This window comes from Pholcus phalangioides, unplaced genomic scaffold (genome assembly GCF_987345545.1).
Source record: "Pholcus phalangioides strain wild (caught in Gottingen) unplaced genomic scaffold, Ppha-v1.0 ptg000013l_1, whole genome shotgun sequence".
Taxonomy (NCBI): Eukaryota; Metazoa; Arthropoda; class Arachnida; order Araneae; family Pholcidae; genus Pholcus; species Pholcus phalangioides.
The window spans coordinates 35,195,079-35,216,822 of NW_028301606.1; the positions used below are offsets into that span (position 1 = coordinate 35,195,079).

The 21,744-nt window shown below is 35.7% G+C and overlaps 1 protein-coding gene across 4 annotated transcripts in view; it reads right to left on the reverse strand.

Moving 5' to 3' along the window:
- LOC149078990 (cell adhesion molecule Dscam1-like) overlaps positions 1-21,744 on the reverse strand; it is a 134,843-nt gene that overhangs the window by 99,081 nt on the left and 14,018 nt on the right. For all 4 annotated transcript variants that reach the window (XM_089241234.1, XM_089241236.1, XM_089241235.1 and 1 more), the window contains exon 2: positions 220-567. In XM_089241234.1, coding sequence (XP_089097360.1) covers positions 220-567 — 348 coding nt within the window. The remainder of the gene's footprint in view (positions 1-219; positions 568-21,744) is intronic.

The following is a 21,744-nucleotide window of genomic DNA, read 5'->3' on the forward strand; positions in this document are numbered from 1 at the left end:
CGCAACAGCAAGTTGTTAAAAACCTGGTATGGATAGCGGAGTGTGACGTGTCATCCTTTCATAAAAAGTTAGTATAATGTTTTTATTTCACACAATATTTTAATGAACTCGAGCATAATATTTATAGCTATTGTTTATAGCTTGCGATATTTCGTTCGCACAAAGCAGTTGTAGATTATTGAAGCGCTTTTTCGAGAGTGTTAATTGAAAAATTATTACCTCCTTTGATATGGACTTCTCTGCTCATTACTATGCCTATTTCGTTTGAAGCTATGCACTGATACACGGCGTCGTGAACGTCTTGGCGATACTCAGCCCTCTGGAAAGGAGGGAAAACGAGACTTCCATCAGGCCTCTGGTACCTCAGACCAGCGACGTCAGTAACTCTTGCACCGTCTCTAGCCTGCCACCAGATTGTCGGAGTCGGAATGCCGTCCGCTTTGCACCGCAATTCCGTGCCGCTGCTGTTGGAAAATCCTATCCTTGCTTCTGGTTCTTCTTCCAGCCTAGGACCACGGAGCTCAGACTTTTCCCTTTGGTCATCGGAGGGGAATTTTTCACCAGTTGCTGAAACATTGAAAATAATAGTCTTATTAGAACTGCTGTGTATAGCAACAATAAAACACATTTTGGTTAAAATAAACCTAGAGTACAACTTTTTATCGTGTTTTTAATCAGCAGACTTAATTGAATTGGAAAAAAAAATGTGAAATTCTTGACACGAGAGACTGGAGAAAGTTGGCATAGCCCTTAGGTTTTGCGATGTTTCTATTTTTTTTTCTATTTAACACCTTGCTGCAGATTTATGATGAAAATATCACTTAAAATTGTATGCGCAATTCGGCAAAAAGTGTTTCAAATATACCAACTTATCCTAGATGTGGAGGAAGTCGAAGCACTACCACAGGCTTAAGTTGACATAATGATTAATATGATCTGAGGAATAAAGTTAGAACTACAAAACTTTTATTACAATACGAAAATGCAGAAAAAAAAATGATGTGCATGTTAATCACTGAATGTTTTGAAATAAAAAGCGAATGTAGAAAGAAAAGCTACGCAAAACCAAAAGAAAAGAAAAACAAGGAAGTCGCCGTTACCAGCTTCATGTACAACAAGAAAGTAGGTCGCGCGCGCGATCGCTAGCTTGAATATATACGTGGCTATAATTTTCGTACATTTTTGCTGCGTGGTTATATCAAATTAGTAAGTTTGCATATGTTCACTTCCGGCATGTGTTCTATGTCACACGTGTTCTTTGTCAACGCCTCTTCAGACAATTATTTCACCAACTCTGGCCATATCGCAATTTACTGCCATTAGAGGTCTTTCACACGGAGCGGATGCGCATGCGGATTCGGGTCCGGAAGAAGTTTTAACAATTGGAATATACTGCGCCTTTCAGACGAGCCGAAAAATCTCCACACCTAGGAAATGTTCATGCGGGTCCAGACGTCGTCCGCATGTGTCAAAACATAAATGCGGACTCCGCATCCGCACATAGAAGTTTTGACAACAGGTTTATTCTCAGATGGAGATATAGCAAATTTAACTGCCTTTTGTCCATACTTTACAATTTCATACAATAAAACCTGCCAACAACAGCCACTGACGGGACCAAAATTATAAGCCGTTCTGTTCATTACGAATATTTAATTGACTACATACTTTAATAACTTTTAAATTTAGTTTTTTTTCTTTTTAAATTTTTAAAATTATTTAAAAAATATAAATATGTTTGAAATATTATTTTAAATATTTATTATTTTTTTAAATTTTTAATCTTTTAATTTTTTAAAATTTTTAATCTTTTAATTTTTTAAAATTTTTAATCTTTTAATTTTTTTAAATTTTTAATCTTTTAATTTTTTTAAATTTTTAATCTTTTAATTTTTTTAAATTTTTAATCTTTTAATTTTTTTAAACTTTAAAAAAAATACTTTTATTAAACAACGTTATCCACGTACGGTGTTCACTTAGGGCCGGATTAAGACGTTTGAAGACCCTAGCACTTGAATATTTTTGGTGGTTCCCCGATACCTACAAGTTTATTTTACTCGATATTCAGTCTATAAACTGAAAAAATGAAATTTTATATTTCAGAAGTGACTAATCTAAGGATGGGATTTCACTCTAAAAAGTTCATGAAAGTTATTTTATAAAACTTGAAAAAAACAACTAATAAATTGCAAATGCAACCTATAAATTTATTAGTTGCTTTTTTAAAAGAATTATTATAAATTTTTTTTAGTGTAATCCGGACTTAAGGCCGGGATTATACTTTAAAGTTTTGTAAAAGATATTTTATAAAAGTTGAAAAATTCAACCAATAGGCGCATCGGTTGCATTTGCTTGAATGCAACCGGTGATCTTAATGGTTGAATTTCTCACGTTTTATCAAAGAGCTTTTACAAAACTTTTATAGTGTAATCCCGGCCTAAGGCCGATATTACACTATAAAAGTTTGATAAAATTCATTTTATAAAACTTGAAAAAATTTAACCATTAAACACATCTGTTACATTCGAGCGAACTTAGCTGATCGACCTATTGGTTGCATTTTTCAAGTTTTATAAACGAACTTTTATAAAACTTTTATAGTTTAATCCCGGCCTAAGACAGAATTGTGATGTGAATATTTTTAAGCACAGACATTTTGAAAGTCTCCATCCCTCCCCTTTTTTTCTACTTGCAAATTCTTTGATATTTCCTGATTTTTTTTTTTTTTTTTTTGGAACATCGAATGTTTTGGATGTTTTTGGATTTGCTTTTTCGAACATTGGATGTTTTTGGAATTTTTCTTTCATATTTTTTCCGAAAAGACAGATTTTTTTTCAAAATCTTTTGAGCATATTTTAAGACATTTTTTCCCATCGACTGCTTGTGAGGATCGGAATGAAGATATCTTTAGACCCATATTCTATGGGGCTCCAGACTAAACCGCCAAAGAATGCCCCTAGGCTGCCTATGGGCACTGAATCAGGGGTGAAGGAGAAAAATAATTACAAAAATTGCGAGAAAATGTTTTTATGCGCGAATTTCAACCTAAAGTTGTGCTCACAGTGCTCGTGTGAAAGAGTATGCGGACCCGTGAAAGGGGCCTTAATGAGACGGAAACGAAGGCGCTCTCTATAGGTGGTCGCCTCAAGGGAAAATACATTATTTATATCTTCCTTCGGGTTCGAACCCCGGACTATAACAACAACCTTCACGGTGGTAGACGAACATCTTACCACCACGCCACTATGGCGCAGATTCTTTAGGCAAGAGTCTTTCCTCTCTGGCAGCTCCCATATTACACTGAAACTACAATGGGTGATGCAACACCCTCAGGTGGTTTGTAAGTGACATCAGTGAGCACTCAGTGAGAACCCACTACGGTTGAAAAAAGAAGTTGTATGCCAACTAGTCCATTGCCTCCCCTACTTTATAGTAAATCCAGAAAAGAAATATGCTATCAAGATATGTTTTTTTCTCAAAACTGTCGATAAAAGCATTTCTAGTTCAAACAAAGAGCCAATTGGTGTGTCAATTAAGAAATGAAAAGAAAAAAACGGCTTCATGGAAAATTCGAGCGCAGATACATCGTTCCTCTTTCGATACACAAAACACAGACCACTGTATTTACTACCACCAAGAAATTAAGTGTAAACATTATCGCTTGCAAGCTCGAGTGCCCCTCCCAGAGCTAATTAATAATTTCGGCCAAACCTTTGTCTTGTTTGCTAACTACCCGGGCATCCTTCGTCGCTTGAAACAACGCACGCTCAATTGATTGTCCAAGATAAAGAGCTCTATTGCCACGGATGTGTCTTAAGTACCATTTAATTACGCACATAAGCTAATGAGGAAATTATTTATAATCTGGACACGCATTTGCGTTGTTTCGGGGTCTGTTGAAGTTTCGAACACATTCTGTTAATGAGCAGTCAGAGAGGACGCTGAAAGCACAGGAATTTAAAATCTTAACTTCTACTCCATAGGATTTACTTATCTTGCATGGAGCACAGAATCTCTTTTGGTCGTCATTATCTGTAATCTGGGGAAATTGAATTTTGCCGATCACGATGATTTTCTGAACACTTTTATTCATTAAATGGAGGATACTCGAACAATCAATTATCAACCGAAATAAATATTGAAATACTATATTATTATGTCATCGAATTAACTCGTTTTAGACGGGAGTTGAACACTCATGACGAAATTTATATTGGCTCGTCTTGATGCCCAACAGTAGTGGTGCACACCTCCTGCCTGCGGGCCAAATACTGTGGCAACAAGGAGTCCCATCCCACGAAACAGAATTGCTGAAAAATCACCAAATTAGGGTCACAGAGGGTATTTAAAAAAAGAAACACGAAAAAAAAAACCCGTATGTATAATGTTTAACGAATATGCGACACGAATATATTTGTATGACTATTTGTGTGAGAGTGTTGTAATTATCATAAAATAATCGATACATCAGGAAAATAAGGAAAATAGTCTTATAATTATTGATTTCAGTATGGAATAAAATTCAAGCAACCCACGTTCAAAATACGTGTAAAAAACGGGATATTTTATGAAAAGCTTTGAACGGCAATAATTACGGAAACGTCCCGTAAAACAGGCTCTTGTGATCACTCCTATACATTCAAATTACTGGCCCGCGAGCGGCAAAATGTCGCATGTCTCTGCCCAAAAAGTTTGTGCACTCCTGCCCTACAGCCACAGTTCATTATAGTTGATTGATTTTTTTACTTTTTATTTTTTTATTTTTTTCAATTTGGGTACGATACAACCTTCAAGTATATTCTCATATCATCGCAGGCAATTTAAAAATCAATGTTTCCTTCTTTTTTATTAATTTACTTCTTTTTTGAAATTCTTATTTTTCTGATAAATTCTAAGCATATGATAAATGATGCAAACCTAATAGTTCCTGGTTGTCTCATTCAATACACATGTCAGATAGTTCAATAACCAAGATCATTATCAACTGACAGCTGCAGATGGAAACCACGTTATTGAATCTGGAGGATGAGGGAAAAAAAGCGCGTGGTCAGTATATTGATGAGAACGTTTGATGTGGATTTTTTTTCCTGTCATGTGCGTAGGCGTTGCCAACACACGTTTTGAAAAGAGATCTTAGAGCATAATACAGATGTTGTAAAAAAAATATGGCAGCTGTGTGTCTGCCGAAAATTAGATCGGAATATATGAGAATGACGGGCCATAATGAAGCTCGTTTTCGATCTTCTTAGTCAAAAAGAAGAATAAAAAACAACTAAATATGTTGCAGTTGAGTCATTTTTACACGTTTCATATTCACGAAAATAAAATGAAAGAACGACAAAAACACTCAAAAACAAGAAAATTAGGCAACTAAAAGAAAACTTGACGCAGGGCACCATATCAACTTATCTACCTTTCTTCTATCATTCTCACCACTCTTTGAACGTAGGCCACGCGTTAACTGTGCAAAATTACCGTTGCTTACGGTTTTGTCTGACTAATTACAAATACACTATCTCACCTATCTCCCATATTGGGCCAATCAAGAGGGTCGATCCGGTCGTCAATTAATTGTTGTATGTGTTGTATCGAACCACTGGAAGAATGCATATGTATAAAATTGTCAATATCAACCCAGACTTCTAGTGGTCCAATACATATTCAAATGGCAAATAATAATGACTCGTAGAAAGGAAGTTGGGCACAATTCCCGTTAAATTTCATTAATATTTAATCAAAACAAAACAAAATAATGAAAGCAGTCCCCATTTCAAAACAAACAAATATCAAATTATTTAAATAATTATCGATGCAAAGATTCAGATTAACGCAGTAAGAAACAATATACACAGGGTGAATACAACTTATTCTGCCAAACGAAAAGGAATGATAGATGGGCCAAACTGGACCATGAACACCAACTCTGTCCTATCTCAAACCATTTTCGAATTAAAGTGGATAATCGATTCTGAGGAAAAAAATGCGCCAAGTCTAAAACAAACCGAATATGTGAGGTTTCTGGAAGACCTATACGCGAACTATGGATACATTTAGAAAGAGCAAGAACAATTCTATAAGTTGACACCAATTTCATCCAAATATCTGATATTAATGGCGAGCTACAAGCGCTGAAATACTGGCAAAGTCCAAAATGGAATTATCGCCAAAATTTTTAATCACCAATTCTGCAAACACCCTTCTAGCTATAATCGGTCAAATTTGCCAAATACTTGTCCATTCCATCAGCTTCCGAAAGAATTTACAATAAACAATATCGGTTTTCTGATTCAGGAGAAATTTAGTCTTTTGTTTGCAATACATCATTGAAACCAGTGTTTTGGCGACAATTTGATCTTGCAGGAAAAATCCTATAATGTAACACTACCTATATTTATAGGTTATCCGTATTTAATGGCGAGCTACAAGCACTGAGAGATCAATGGAGTGAAAAATCGAATTGTAGCCAAAACCGACCAAAATTACATCGACGAAAGCAGATTTCAGTGATGTATTTCAAACAAAAGATTAAATTTCTCCTAAACTAGAGGACTAGTTTAGTTTATTCTAGGCTCTTTCGAAAGCTGGTGGAATGGACAAGGTTTTGGAAAATCTGACTGATTGCAGCTAGAAGGGTGTGTGCGTAATTGGAGATTGAAAGTTTGGTGACAATTCGATATTGAACTTTGCCAATCCTTCAGCGTTTCTAACTCACCATTAAACCCAGATATTTCGATGAAATTGGTGTGACCTTATAGGATTTTTTTTGCGCTTTTCAAATACGTGCTACGTTTGCGTGTAAGTCTCTGAAACTTCACAAATCCGGGTTTTTGTTACAGACTTGACTAATTTTTTTTTCCCAATATCTGCTATCCACGCGACTCGAAAACACGGTTTGTGGGGTTATTTCATTATCCACTTGGGCTCGTCTATCACCCCCTTTCGTTTGGCTGAATAGGTCGGATTCAACGTGCATATTCCAAGTTCAGATGTAATAAATCCGAAATTCGATGTTTGAATTTAATGATGTAAGGGAAGGGGAAATTCTCATTAATTATGTTAAAATTACCCAATCGCACTAAATAATTTCCCCCAATTTTATCTGTTTGCCGTATCTCCATAGTTAAAATGTGATAATAATTTCTTTTCTACCTTTTCTTCATCCTCACCTGTCACGGATGGCCTCAGCGTACGATGGAAAAATTCGATGCCTACAAAAAGCACAGCTTGAAGTACTATTGCACTACTTCATTTTTTTTTGGTCAAGTTGACTCCTTGATTGCACTATTCAATCTGCTCCCGATTTTTTTTTTTTTTTTGAAACTCCAGAAGCTAAGTTTTAAGGGGCAACAACCCCTTTTTCCCACTGGTAATTCTGTTTCAAAAAAGGATCCTTCTATTGGATGATGAGGATTACGTGTATAGTGATTAATTATAAATACAAGATATACAGTTGACTGGATGTTGTGAAGATATTTATTATTTTAGATGTTAATTTTTTAAGGAAGGAAAAAACTCATCTCTGCCTCTACCGGGAGTCGAACCCGGGTCCCTCGATTGCCGGACGAGTGCTCTGACCACTAAGCTACAGAGGAGTGATGAGTTTTTTCCTTCCTTAAAAAATTAACATCTAAAATAATAAATATCTTCACAACATCCAGTCAACTGTATATCTTGTATTAACAAGTGGAGAGCGACATTCATGTCATATTAATTATAAAATTAACACCATTGTGAATTCTATCCCCGTGGTATACGATGCCTTGGTCATGCATTTGGAGATTTTTTTTCTTTTTTTGTGAGTGTTTTGTACAAAAAGAAGGAAAATAAAAATAAGAAAAGGAGAGAGTTAGCAAAGTAAATTGTCAGAGAACGACAAATATCCTCACGAAAGGGAAGTGCTGACAGACGACATAAACTTAAAACGTAATTGCTTGCAAGTGGTACAGAATTGTCACGGGATAGGCTTTCCAGTGTTAGAGGATTCTTTTCCGTCAGAAAAAAGAAGTTATATACCAATTAATCGCTTATGCCAACTAGCCTTGGTCTCTCCTACGTATGGTGATTTTAAAGTCAAAATTATTTCAACTTTGCTTATTTTTGGTCATTTACATTCATTTTTATGTAATAACGTTCTTACATTGACTATAAGAACGGGGCATACCATTAACAAAAATGGCTGCTTGCGACACGGTTTCAACGGCATGATTCCATACTGAAACGAAATTGAGTGAAATCGCAGTTTTAGAATCGCCCCTTCCCGAATCATTTTCGGCCGTACGTGCTTCCAACGTTGTCTCTCATAATAGTGATTTGCATGATTACAGTGAGTGCTTTAGGGTATATACCTACACACATTTTTCCCCCACAAAACAAAAATTAATGGCAAGAACGCCTCCACTTTCCCGGAATTCCTGTATCACTCCTTTCAGCCATGTCTAGATTTCGCACCATAATTTTCTCGAAAAATTTCTCCCATAACTGGTCTAATGCACATTGAGTACCTTATTAATAGATATATACATATCGGCGGAAATACAAATGCATGTATCTACAAACATACGTGCATATATTCCATAAAATACCTTATTCCACTAGAAATATAAACAGCGAGAAAATATTCACCAAATAGCATATTGAATATTTCCCGTAGGGAGAAGATGCAAAATCATTTTAATAAGCAGATATAAGCCGTAAAAAATTATTATGTTTACTTTATATACATATAATAGGAAATGGGGTGATTTATGACCAGACGAACGGAATTTTCCAACGCCATAAAGAAAATTTATTTTTTCATCCCATTAGCACACTGGCCTGTCAAAATCTGATTTATTTCCTGCTGACTGTTCATATTTTCCTTTATTTAAAACAAAAACTAAACTAATAGCATTGATTCACTCGAGTTATTTCCCCCCCCCCCTCCTTCAGATTTCAAGTTAATATTTGCTAAGAAAACAAAAACGTTATCATAGTAAGTACATGATAAATATAAAAACAATGTTGCTTTTCATAGAAAAAAGTATTTTTATAGAAGTTTATATTTTCAGTCTTTAGTGTTCTTTAAACACCCAAAGAGGATAGAAATGCAATTGCGAATAGAGATTTTTGATTTTATAATTCTAGGTTTTGCATTAAATCTCAATTTAGGTTTGAATATTCCATTAATTCTTATACTTATACTTCGGCTTATTACAGTAGCTTACTAAAAAAAATCATGATAATGAAAGAGAAAAATTGGAATTTGTATCAAACATTAATCGAAAGAGATCATTCATTTTTTTAGTGTGTAATGCGGTACATAACTGAGAGCCGTATGTTTTCTTATTACACTGATGAAATGCTTTTCTGTTAAAAGCCTTAGAGCAATGAATTTTATTGCAAGTATTATTCGATGGTAAACCTTCTATTTATTAAAATTGATGAGAAAATTCAAGAAATTCAAGATTGCTGTACTTATGAAAATATGAAAATCGTGGAACGGAATGCAATTGGGAATCATCAGAGAAGCCTGCATACATGACATGAATGTCGCTCTTCACTTGTTAATACAAGGTATACAGAAGACTGGATGTTGTGAAGATATTTATTATTTGAGATGCCAATTTTTTAAGGAAGGAAAAAACTCATCTCTGCCTCTACCGGGAGTCGCACCCGGGTCCCTCGATTGCCGGACGAGTGCTCTGGCCACTAAGCTACAGTGGAGATAGAGATCTTCCTTCGATAGAGCGTATATGTGCCTCGTCTGGCACTCGAGGGACCCGGGTTCGACTCCCGGTAGAGGCAGAGATGAGTTTTTTCCTTCCTTAAAAAATTAACATCTCAAATAATAAATATCTTCACAACATCCAGTCTTCTGTATATCTTGTAAGCCTGCATACATTTGTCAAGAATTATCAAATCGCTACGAATTTTCCCTGGATTGCATCCCAAGTACCGATAACCAGTATATATGTCACGGTAAAAGTAATAAATCAGTGAATGTATTCATAATTGATTTTATAATGCATAGTAATCAATCGTATCTCTGTAAATTTGGTAAATTTCATGACATTTATGGATTTTTAGGAGATAGTGCATGATTTTCAAATGAATTTATTAAGTCTCTCTTCTCTTCATTTAATCAGTTTATTAATTCTGCCCGTAGTATATGCTACATACTACACTATGCGTATTTTGCTATAAAAATAAAATAAAATGAAACCAAGTGTTGAATGGACAAAAACTATCAAAATTATTATCAGTTTTATAATGTTGCCCTTTTCACAGGTGTTGTCAGAATGCGCAATAAAACCATTTCATCATCGTCCTAGACTGAAATTTCGATCAGGTATGGATTCCGGTAACTTTGAATAACTTTATCAATGATCTATTATATTTACAAATACTTCTCGAGGGTTATGCATAATTAACTGTATATGGGATAAATTCGCAATATATAAATAAAGTTCATGGTATTTACCAAAATAAGTCGATGATTATGCATAAGCATTAGATTCACAACATTTACCGTGACTCACGAACAATCAGAAGCCTCCGCATATGTACGTGTGCTATAGTGGGTGAAATTAATTGTGTCTTCTCAAACAAACACAATACAAGCATTGCAATACGCATTATACCTCGTATTACAACTGCAATGCATTTTATGTGATGATGAACGTACGAAGTTTTGTTTGACTAAAATCCTTTTTTTTACTCTAATTTCGTCTCGTGCGAGCACTGAATAAATGTTTCACTTGAAGTAAGCGCTTTGCAAGAAATACTCATCATGTCCATTAAAAAAACTAGTCATTTTTGACAACGCCCGTAAAGGTTTATATGCAAACCAGATGATGAAGGCTGGTAGATCGCATCAAATCTGTTGTTATTTGTTCTTTCGGTGGTAGTAGTTGGTGATGCAGTTTATCAGAATGTTAATGAAAAGTGGTGCCAGTGTTAATTGCACGGGCGAGGAGGAATCACAAATATTGCCTGAATTTTAAAAACTGGTTTTTTAAAATTTCAAATAACGGAGTAAATCAAGTCAATGTGTCACACAGCACCATCAAGTGAGTTTATTGGTAGTGGAGATTTTCCACCAAACATGAGAATCGGGGTCAACAAATAATCGGGCAAACACAGATTGTGGCTTGTAGCGAGAACAATCGCTTTGTTTTTGATACTACTACTAAACTGTACATGTGACTCGTAAATATTTCACTAGGGAATCACTTCTAAAAAATTGATGCATGTCAAAATGTGATATGTGATGAGACTAACCTGCCGGAAATATCCGTATTTTCTAGCATGTCACGGAAACCGAGTCACAGGTTCCGGAAAGTTCTTAAATATCTGAACTCGAAGAATCGATTGAATCAGCTAATTTTTGAACATTGGCTATTCTCTGCATTTTAGGATCCTATGTATTTTGCGACGTACGTTGCAGATACTTCGAATTTCACCGTTTCCTTTCGCTACCATAAATCTTGATTTGTTGCAAATGCCGGATACTAAGTATATTCTTGTTCGTAGATTAGATGGGATAAATGAAAAAAAAAAATTGTTTGAATGCTAAGTATATTTTTGTATTCCCTGATAAGGATTTTAAGCCACGAATTAACAGAACAAATAATTAAAGAATCGTACTATACAAAACATGATATTGTACGTATTGAATGTGATAGCAGATTTCTTCACTCTCTGACAATGCAAACAAAGAATGCATATTCTATGTGTTTCGGACTTGTGATAATTCGGTTAGAGCGATCTGTAAATTTCAATTTTGATTATCGTTATCAAATTCCTCGACAAAACACATTTGCTACAGTGAATATTTTTTTTTCCTATTCGCGTACTTATTCATTATTTATTACAGATTTATATCGGTCTTCTGAATGTATCGTGCGGTCTTTATCGAAACTCACTTTCCCCGGCAAACAGGAATGAACCAACATCCGAAAAACTTGTATTCACCGATTTTTATGGCGTGCCAACCAATCGGAATACGGTGTAAAAAAAAATGTTATGTTGTGAAACTAAAGGGAAGTTCGGCTCCCTAGATACAATCGCCCGGCCCCCTCTCATCGGATAGCGGATAAACGGATAAAATAAACAACCACCAGAATTTCTTCCATAGAGACAATGTTAAACTTCCCGCTTGATAATTTGAACGGCTTTTCCCCGCTTAATCCAAATTGTGCTTCAAACGTCAATTGTTAATGCACATCAACCACCAATAGAATATTTGGAATTAATGGGAAATATGTTCCTAATTTAAGATTTTGAAAAAGAAATGCATTTGAGAGTAGGTACTGGTCTTCAAGCATTCAAGTTGTCTTCAATACGGACATTTAATAATTTTATTTTTGTTCTCTGTTGAGCCAATAGAGAGCGCAAACTTCCTCAATGAAAAAGTAAAAATCAAAGTATTGCGAGTATTGCGATCATTGTAATGAAATTTAATTTCCATTTCATTTTTGATTTATTCGAGAAAATTTATTAATATTGATCTTTCATAAAATGGCAATTGAATCGTTCCCCGCATTATCGGATATCCCGGTAATTTTATAATGTGTACTGGAATCGTTGGTATCTGATTAAGCGGGTCCGACTGTATCTGCTGCGAAAATATCAATAAAAGGCACCGATTAAATATTTCTATATTAGGCATCGCGAAAAAACTTATGAAACCTATTTAAACGTAATAATATTAAGTAAAGGTTTGCATAATGGTCAAACTTTTCTGTATCGGATGAGCGTACATTATGTCATTAGATAAAATAAACGAAAATCAATCGCAATGCTAAATATTTTTATGAATTGCAATTTTTTTTTCTCTCAACTTCCAAAATGCTGCAGTTGCTAGAAAAATTAAGTATTTTAACTTATTGGGATTTTTATTTTAGTGCTTATCATATGACGCCTGTGTGAGAAATTTTTTTCGAGGCATCAATATTTTTTAATGTTTCCAGACTTCAAATATTTCTGCATGATATTCAATTTTGTATTGGTAACAAAAAATAATAACCTTTTTTCTTTTAGTTATATTAGCAATTGTTTTAAAATTTAACCGTAAATAGAAAAAAAGACGCGAAACAATTGCTATAGCGTTTCTTATAAAAGAAAGTCAAACGCCAGAAGCTAAACTTTCAAAATCCCTAAGTAATAAGAAATCGGAAAAACGTAAAAAAGAAAAAAAGACGATGTCAAGCACACATTGTGATTTAGAATCACCACTTATGGCGAAAAAAAACATATTACCGTGTATGTTACTGTTCTCTCGTTCGAAATATATGAATGTGCCTGGTTAAACAACGCGACGAACGAACTCGAATACTTAGGCACGCACAAGGGAAAAATCTTGAAATTCCCGAGACTGGAGAAAGAGAGATACGATAATGGGGGTAGGACCAATGGCCCCAGGACACGAAACAGATTACACAAGCGAAACTTCTTTTCAACACCAAACAAAGCACGTATTCATATCGACGTTGGAAACTTAACGTCAAGAAAGTAAAGTTCGGTAACTTGAATATTAATAAAATATGTTGGAAATCTTCCTCGTTTACTTTAAATTAGTTTCTTGGATGTGGGGAGGAGAGCTCCGAGGCATAACTGAGGACTCGTAATCGTTATCCCTGAGAACTGAACCACCTGAGGCGACAGCAGCGAAACCAAGTTTAACGTGTGTTCACGAGTAAAATTTAAATTTTTTTTAAGAATAACATTATTAATAAGTTATTAATTTTTCTTTCATCCGAACATGTACAAAGATGGAACCTAGAATCTTATAATCCTTGATAAAAAAAAAAAAGCAAGCGTTTTTCGGGTATATTTCGTTGTCCTTCAGGAAATTAAGGGGAAAAATTCAGGTATTGGATATTTGTTGGTCTTCCCTACAAAGTAGATTAAACCATTTTAAATACGTACCAAGGCTGGACCGGTCATGCATTTTTATCGACCACATGGCCGATGTGGGCGTTTGAAAAAATTCAAACGCTTTTTTTTAATCGTCGACGGTAACGAAAGTGCTCCTACACACATGCGTGGAATTCCACAGAAATGCTTTCTTTTTCAGTAATGATGGAAATGTGTAGCAAACGTATTGTGATTCATTTTCAGGATCATAATCTTTAGCAACTCGGTGCGGTCACGGTCCTTCATATACTGAACATTGAAGGACCGGACACACCCCGCTTCCCATCTCAAGGAGATATCGAAGCGTTCCCGAAAGATGGGTGCATCCGGAATTTTATTAAATATATATATATAAATTTGTATAACAGAATAACAAGTCCAATTACAGGAGTATATGAGGTCCTTCATATACTGCAATTGGGCTCAAAATAGTGCTACTTAACCGTATATGCACCTCGTACACATGCTTCTTCGAAATTTCTAATGAATCGGCAATTGCCGGAATGTGTCTTCTGATTGAATGAGTAGCCCCCCCCCCCAACCTATCCATGTTGTAGGGTTGCGCTTGTATCGTGTTCATGCTGTCATCTGTCTTCCATTTTCTGAAGTAAAGGTGGAAATGCTTGGATTTTAATGTTAGTATCTGTGTCGTGTTGTAGGTCTGCCTACTCTCTGCGGAGAGGATTTTTAAATGGAAAACCGGCTCGCATTCGCTCTTCGAAGCTGGAAAACCGTAAAAAACGAACTTCAGCCGACCACCGCTGTTCCGTCATCGAAGTTCGAACCTGGATCCTCAGCGCGATGCCTACACTACCTCACATCGCAGCTCAAAATATTGCAACTGGGCCGCATTTGAAAACTGAAAACCTCACTTCCAGAGAAATAGCATATCCTGATATGAATTCATGGGATAATAGAAAAGACGTAAACGGCATAATAAACGGCATAAAACGTAAGGATGAATTTTTAATTATATCATTAAAATATATATCACATGTCCCTATTGAACTGTGAATGAAGTGTCTGAAAGAGATAAAAAAAATTTCGAATGATTCTAAAGTTGGTAAAAAATATTTAGCATTTCCCTTCGCGAAAATCGGAAACTATCCATTACAAACATATGGAATCTCTGCTGCGGCCTATGAAATAAAAACTAAACTATTTTTCATAATTTTAAGTAAAGTTAGTTGTTGGTTTGATGTAGCATAAAAATTTTATACCACATATTGGTAATATTTATTTCGTATATCCGTTCAAAAAACCAACAATCATTTTATTACATTACAACAGGAGGTATAACGCGTTTTACACGCGAATATTGTAAACGTGATGTTCGCACTTTTAAAAAAAACGTGAATTTTTTTTTCACTCTCCTAACCTTTACCAACACGGTGCAGTCACGCAATTGGGCTCAAAATACTACTACTACTACTACTACTACTACTTAATCGTGCATGCACCTCGTACACATTCCTCTACAGAATTTAGCCTCGGAAGAGATAAGGCAACAAGTTTCCGATTAGGTGCTTGCGCACACACACAGAGGGTGTGTCCATGTATATATATATATATAATATAGCATATATTTTACTATACAACCCCCTTGCAATATGAATGACATTTTATTTAGATACATTTTCTAACTGGAATTATTCATCTAGGAGATCAACGGTTCACCAATAATTAAGTAATGCAGGGCTAACCTGTGAGCGCGGTTAGCTCTTCACCCAGTATATGCAATGTTTTGTAAGTGTCTTGTATAACTTCGAACTTTCTCAATTATAGTTCAATCAGGATAAAAAAAGCACTGCGATGGGGGAGGGGGGATGCAATAAACGGTATGAGTTGCCATTTGCTGGCAAAGCAAAAATATTTTATACTTTGATGATGTCAATATTATCTTGAGTGATAATGAAATGCACTGTCAATCCGAAATACGCATAAACATCGGCGCCTGAGCCGGGATGTTCAAGCACCCATGCTAATCGGTAGCACAAATTCAAAACGACTCCAGAATCGATTCAGAAATCAACATATCCTATATAAAGCTAGAAAAATATTCACATGTTCGGAAAACTTTCGAAGCCAAGGATCATTCACACTTAATATCAATAATTAGGTGAGTCTTTAATACAAATACAAATACAAATACAACGCCACAACAGGCAAAATGCCCAACGAGGTGGCTGATAAAAAGATGCCCATAAAAATATGGATGTCATATGTTTCAAAAATACAGCAACTCAATTAAAAATGCAATTAACACAAATTATAAACAATATATACACATGATAAAATATTATACAACGCCCATAAAGAATACTTATGGTTGTCTTCTTCTAAGAATAGATAGCTTCTCGATTTACCCCAACATGTTTATCGTATTTCTTTTTAAACGTGTCAATTGTGTTACAATTTACTACCTCCGGGGGTAAGCTATTCCATTTATTAACAACCCTATTGGAGAAAAATTCCCTGCGACACCATAACCTTGCATTGTCCCTCACCAATCGATACTGGTGTCCCCTTGTAAAAGCAGTCGATTGGCGGTGTACTAAAAGTTCATGGTCCATCCTATCCATCCCATTGAAAATTTTGAACACTTCGATCATATCTCCTCGACACCTGCGTTCATCCAATGTAAACATATTCAAAAAATGAAGTCTTTCTTCATAACTCAAGCCCGGTGTGCCAATAAGGACACGCGTAGCTCTTCTCTGCACCCCTTCAACCAAGTCTATGTCCCTCTGTAGGTATGGTCTCCAAAACCTTACAGCATACTCCAGTCCAGGACGAACTAAGCCTCGAAAAAGCGGAAGAATGACTTTAGGAGAACGCGAAGAGACCTTTTTGAAAATGAGACCAAGCATTCTATTCGCTTTTTTGACAACCGCTGAACAATGTTCAGAAAACTTAAGTCGCTCGTCAATGAGAATTCCCAAATCGGTGACTCTAGTTGCATCCGGGATAGTGACACCATTCAACTCGTAAGAGAACCGTGGGTTGTTCGAACCAAAATGAGCGACCATGCACTTATCTACGCTAAACGTCATGCTCCATTCATTTGCCCATGCTGCAATCTTGTTTAAGTTGGTCTGGAGCAACTCCCTATCGCTTTCATTTCCGATTACCCCCATTAGCTTCACATCATCTGCGAATTTGCTAGTAATTCCATCGATACCCTGATCGAGTTTGTCGATAAAAAGTGAAAAAAGTATGGGGCCAAGGACACTTCCCTGAGGAACTCCACTTGTGACGTCTGTCCAACCAGAGAATTCCCCGTTCACCATAACTCGTTGCGACCTATCTCTTAACCACGATTCTATCCAATTCAGCAAGTTGCCCCCTATTCCAATCTCGTGTAAACGCTTCAAGAGTTTGCCATGTTGGACACGATCGAATGCCTTCTGGAAATCAAGGTAAACAACGTCGACATTTTTGCTCTTACCCAAAGCCTTAGTCACGTAATCATAGAAGCAAAGGAGGTTAGTTACACATGACTTCCCCTTCCTGAACCCATGCTGATTATACGACAATACATTATTCTCGTCTATCCACTTCACAAACTGCCTTTTGATGATAATTTCCAAAATTTTCGAGAGGGAGCTCGTCAAACTCACTGGACGATAATTAGACACCACTTCTCTACTACCCTTCTTAAATATCGGAACAACGTTAGCCAGTTTCCAATCTCTCGGGACGATACCCTCAGCAACACTACTCCTGTATATCTGTGCGACTGGCCCCAACAATTCATTAGCACCTTCCCTGAGAACCCTGGGATAGATATCATCTGGTCCTGGTGCTTTGCTTGCACATACATTTCTTAGAAGATTTAGGACCTCCCCGTCTTCCACTTTAATATCGTTGAGCGTTTTATTACCCCATGCAACACCCGTATATCGAATATCATTATCTCCATTAAAAACCGACGCGAAAAAGTCATTGAAAGCACTACACATGCCTACATTTCTCTCTCCTTTTGAGCCTCCTATCGAGAGGGGGCCAACTGTCCCCTTACATCCATTATTGACGTATCGAAAAAATGATTTTGGGTCAGAGCCAATGTTATCTGCCAACCTAGATTCAACTTGCTTTTTACTATCCCTTATCGCTTTCTTCAACAGTCTTCTTTTATCAGTAAACAATGACAGGTCACCTCGTCCACTTTTATACTCTCTGAATGCTCTTTTCTTTTCAAGATAAAGGTTCCGCACGCTATCCGTGAACCATAGAGGGTGTGATGTACAAACACGCTTTTTTCGAACAAAGGGTATGACGTCGTGCAAAACAGAGGACAGCTTCGTACTAAATTCTTCCCATTGACTTACCACCCCTACTGATTCCAACCGGTCTTTGAAAACTTCCGCTAACCTTCTTCGCAAAACATCAAAGTTAGTTCTCCGAAAACAAGGAACCAGTCTTTTGTTATCAACCTTACCCGAGGAAAAGTTACAGTGAAATCTGACGATACGATGATCACTGGAAGAAAACTCTTCCCCCACCGAAACATGTTCAACTAGATCCTCAGAACTAGTAAGAACTAAATCCAAAATAGCAGTACCCCTAGTGGCTTCTGATACATGCTGATACAAAAAATTTTCGAGCACCAACTTAAGAAAGTCTCTTTCATACTGATTTCCAGATGAAAGGTTCTCCCAATCAATACCCGGGTAATTGAAATCCCCTAGTATGAGAACCCTCTTTCACTTACACATGTAGGAAATTTCATCATGCATTTTGGCAATGTAGTTTTGATCCCTATTCGGTGGATTGTAACAAACCCCAACAATAAGCTTATGACGTCTTTTGCTCTCAAGTTCAACCCATATGGTTTCAATATCACTTCTCTGCACGTTACACTCTCTAGCCTTCAAACATGATTTCACGTATATCAACACTCCACCCCCTTTCCTATCAGATCTATTTCTGAAAAAAGTATCGTATCCTGAGATGTGTAAGAAAGATTCATCCCCATCGTTTGCCCAAGATTCTGTAATGGCTATAAGATCCAAGCCCTCCACAACTATCATAGTTTCTAAAAAATCTTTAACATCTATAAAATTTAGTAACATTGTTTATTTTTCTTCTGTAGCAACAATAATTGATTTTAAATTTATCGCGTGTTATATTTTCTGCTATAATAACTCACCATTATTATTTGTTGTTGTTATCGGCTCATTCACCATCTGTATCAAGATCTCAACACGGGAAATTTGATGCAGTTCGATTAACACAACTAAATTTCTCGTAAATAAACACAATTAATTTAAAGGAATATAGGAATACAATTTTCTTTTCGGAAAGCTAGATTTTAAGTACCGGGTGAAGATTATGTTTGATTTGTTAGGCATACGTGATAAAAGAAAGGAATTAGTATATATTGATCAGAAAGTGTATTCACTTGCACACAGTCTACAATACCAAAACTTACGTAAGAAATGCATTTGTGTTGAAACTAATATATTGATCGGGGCTTTCATCTGTTTATATGCGAAAATAAAGATGCACTTATTTTTGAAGCCGAATCGAAGAATCCAAATGATCAATTGAGTTTTTGTCAAACCTACTTGTTCTAGATACTAGTACTCATGTCATGAGCCATAAAGAGAGTGACAAAGCTAGGATAGATGACCAAAGTATAAATCAATGAAGAAGTAAACATTTCCATTGAAAATAAATTGGAAAACCCTGAAATACCATAATTAAATACATACATATTAGCTGAATGAAAATCCAATATACACACAATGTACGTATAATGATACTCTACTTATTTCAATCGGTTTTTAAACACATCCGAAAATAAACGAGAAAACCTTTTTTTTTTTTGTTCTCTTTTTATTACTCAGAAATTTTTCAATCGAATTTAACAGCAATAAAATAGCTGAAGAAAGAGGAGAGACTGTCAGTATAAGGTAAAAGGTTATGCAGATTGGAATGGCCGACAAGTGAAGGAAGAGCGAGGGGTAAAAAAAAAAATCAGAGTCTAGAGATTTAGGAAATAGAATGGTGGGAAATCTTGGAAGACGTTGGTGCTACCAGACACGAGGGAGCAAAATATTCGGATCGATGCACACAGTCAGGCAGAAGTCGAAGCCGATTGCGCCCCTCTCCATCTCCATAATTGCGGGAGATTGAAATTCAATAGACATTCGAAGAATAAGAAAAGAATGGGGAGGTGAGCGCGTTATTAGGAAATGGAATTTGTACTCTCCTCCCCAAACTTTCTTCTCCCGACTCCCTTCAATTTTCTTTTTTTCATCATTATTATTATTTCTTTATTCGCGGAATAAGAAATAAGGTGGGGAAAAAAAAACATTATTTTATTTTGCTTTTAGAATAAAGAAAGCACCACTGTCATCTAGATTTTCTCCTTTTCTTCTCAATTTTCTTTTCACTCTCTGTCTTCTCCCATCGTGTCTTTGTTCGTTGCGCGCCACTCCTACGTAAACTTTAGTGACAATGTTGTTGCGTTTAATACCGAAAAATGATGACTTTTTTTTTTTTTTTCCTTAATGTCTGCGTGCGTGTTACGTTATTGTTTGCCGGAAAAGTCCGCAAAAGGTAATTTCATTTCTCTCCCTTCTTACGTTTCCTGTGTTTGCTTTTTGATTTATTTCTTTTTCTTTATTCTTATATGTTTTCTCATTTTTCAGAAATTTTGTGGACGAATCATAAGCGGTGATGTCTGGAAAATTGAAATGCAGATTTTGAACAAGAATTTTTTTTTTTTTGCACCGTCACCAGCGGTTATCATTTTGATTATTATATATTTCACTTGCATGTATTTTTGCTTCCTTATATTATTGTTCTTTTCTTTCAACAGAATAAAATATACAACGTGAAATATACATTTCGGGTTGCTGGAGATGGCGTCACCTTGGAATCAGTTTCTGAGATGGTCATTGAGAATACTATGTCATGTTTGAGAATCTAATGATAATAGTTTGATACTGTTTTACTTATGTCTTCTTAAGTCGTTTTTTTGTTTGCCACAACTGCGTCAACTTTAGTGAGAGTTGCGTTTAATACCAAAAAATTGTGATTTTTTTTTTAACTTTTTTTTTAGCTCTTCTTACATGAGTGTTACGATATTTGCCGGAAAAGTCTGCAAAAAGAAATTTCATTCCTCCCCACCCCTTCTTACTTTTACTATGTCTGCTTTGATTTATTTTTATTCATGTTTATTCCTTTTTTTTCTGATATGTTTTCCTCTCATTTTTCAGAAATTTTGTAAATGAATCATAAGTGGTGATGCCCGACGAATTGAAATGCAGATTTTGAACAATATTTTTTTTTTGTTTAGCCATTTTCGTACCGTCAGCAGAGGACATTATCATTTTTATTATTGTATATTTCATTCGCACATTTATTTGCTGCTTTGTTTTATGTTTTTTTCAACGTAGAATATACATGATTGAATACCTTTCCGGGTTGATGGGAATGGCGCTAGCATGCAATTAACTTCTGAGACGGTCATTGCGAAAACAAATTGCCTATCTATATACTATGTCGTGTTTGGGAATCTGATTATCATAGTTTAATCCCGTTTTATTGTTTTGTAAGGAATTTTGTGTATTTCATATATGAAATTGAAAAATTTTCTTCAGATTCTGAAAATAACTTCAACAAAAAGGAAAGTAATAAAGATGTTTCCTATGTTTTGTTGTAGCGTTTTTCAACCTATGGGCTGGTTGTTGCGCGTTTTTCAACCTATGGGCTATGAGTTGGTTTGCACTCAGACTTGATAAAATTATTCATCCGTTGTAATTGATATTATTACTGCCCCTTTGGGTTGAATTAAAAACCTTCATGCTTAGGTTCACTTTCCGATCGTTCCGAAAA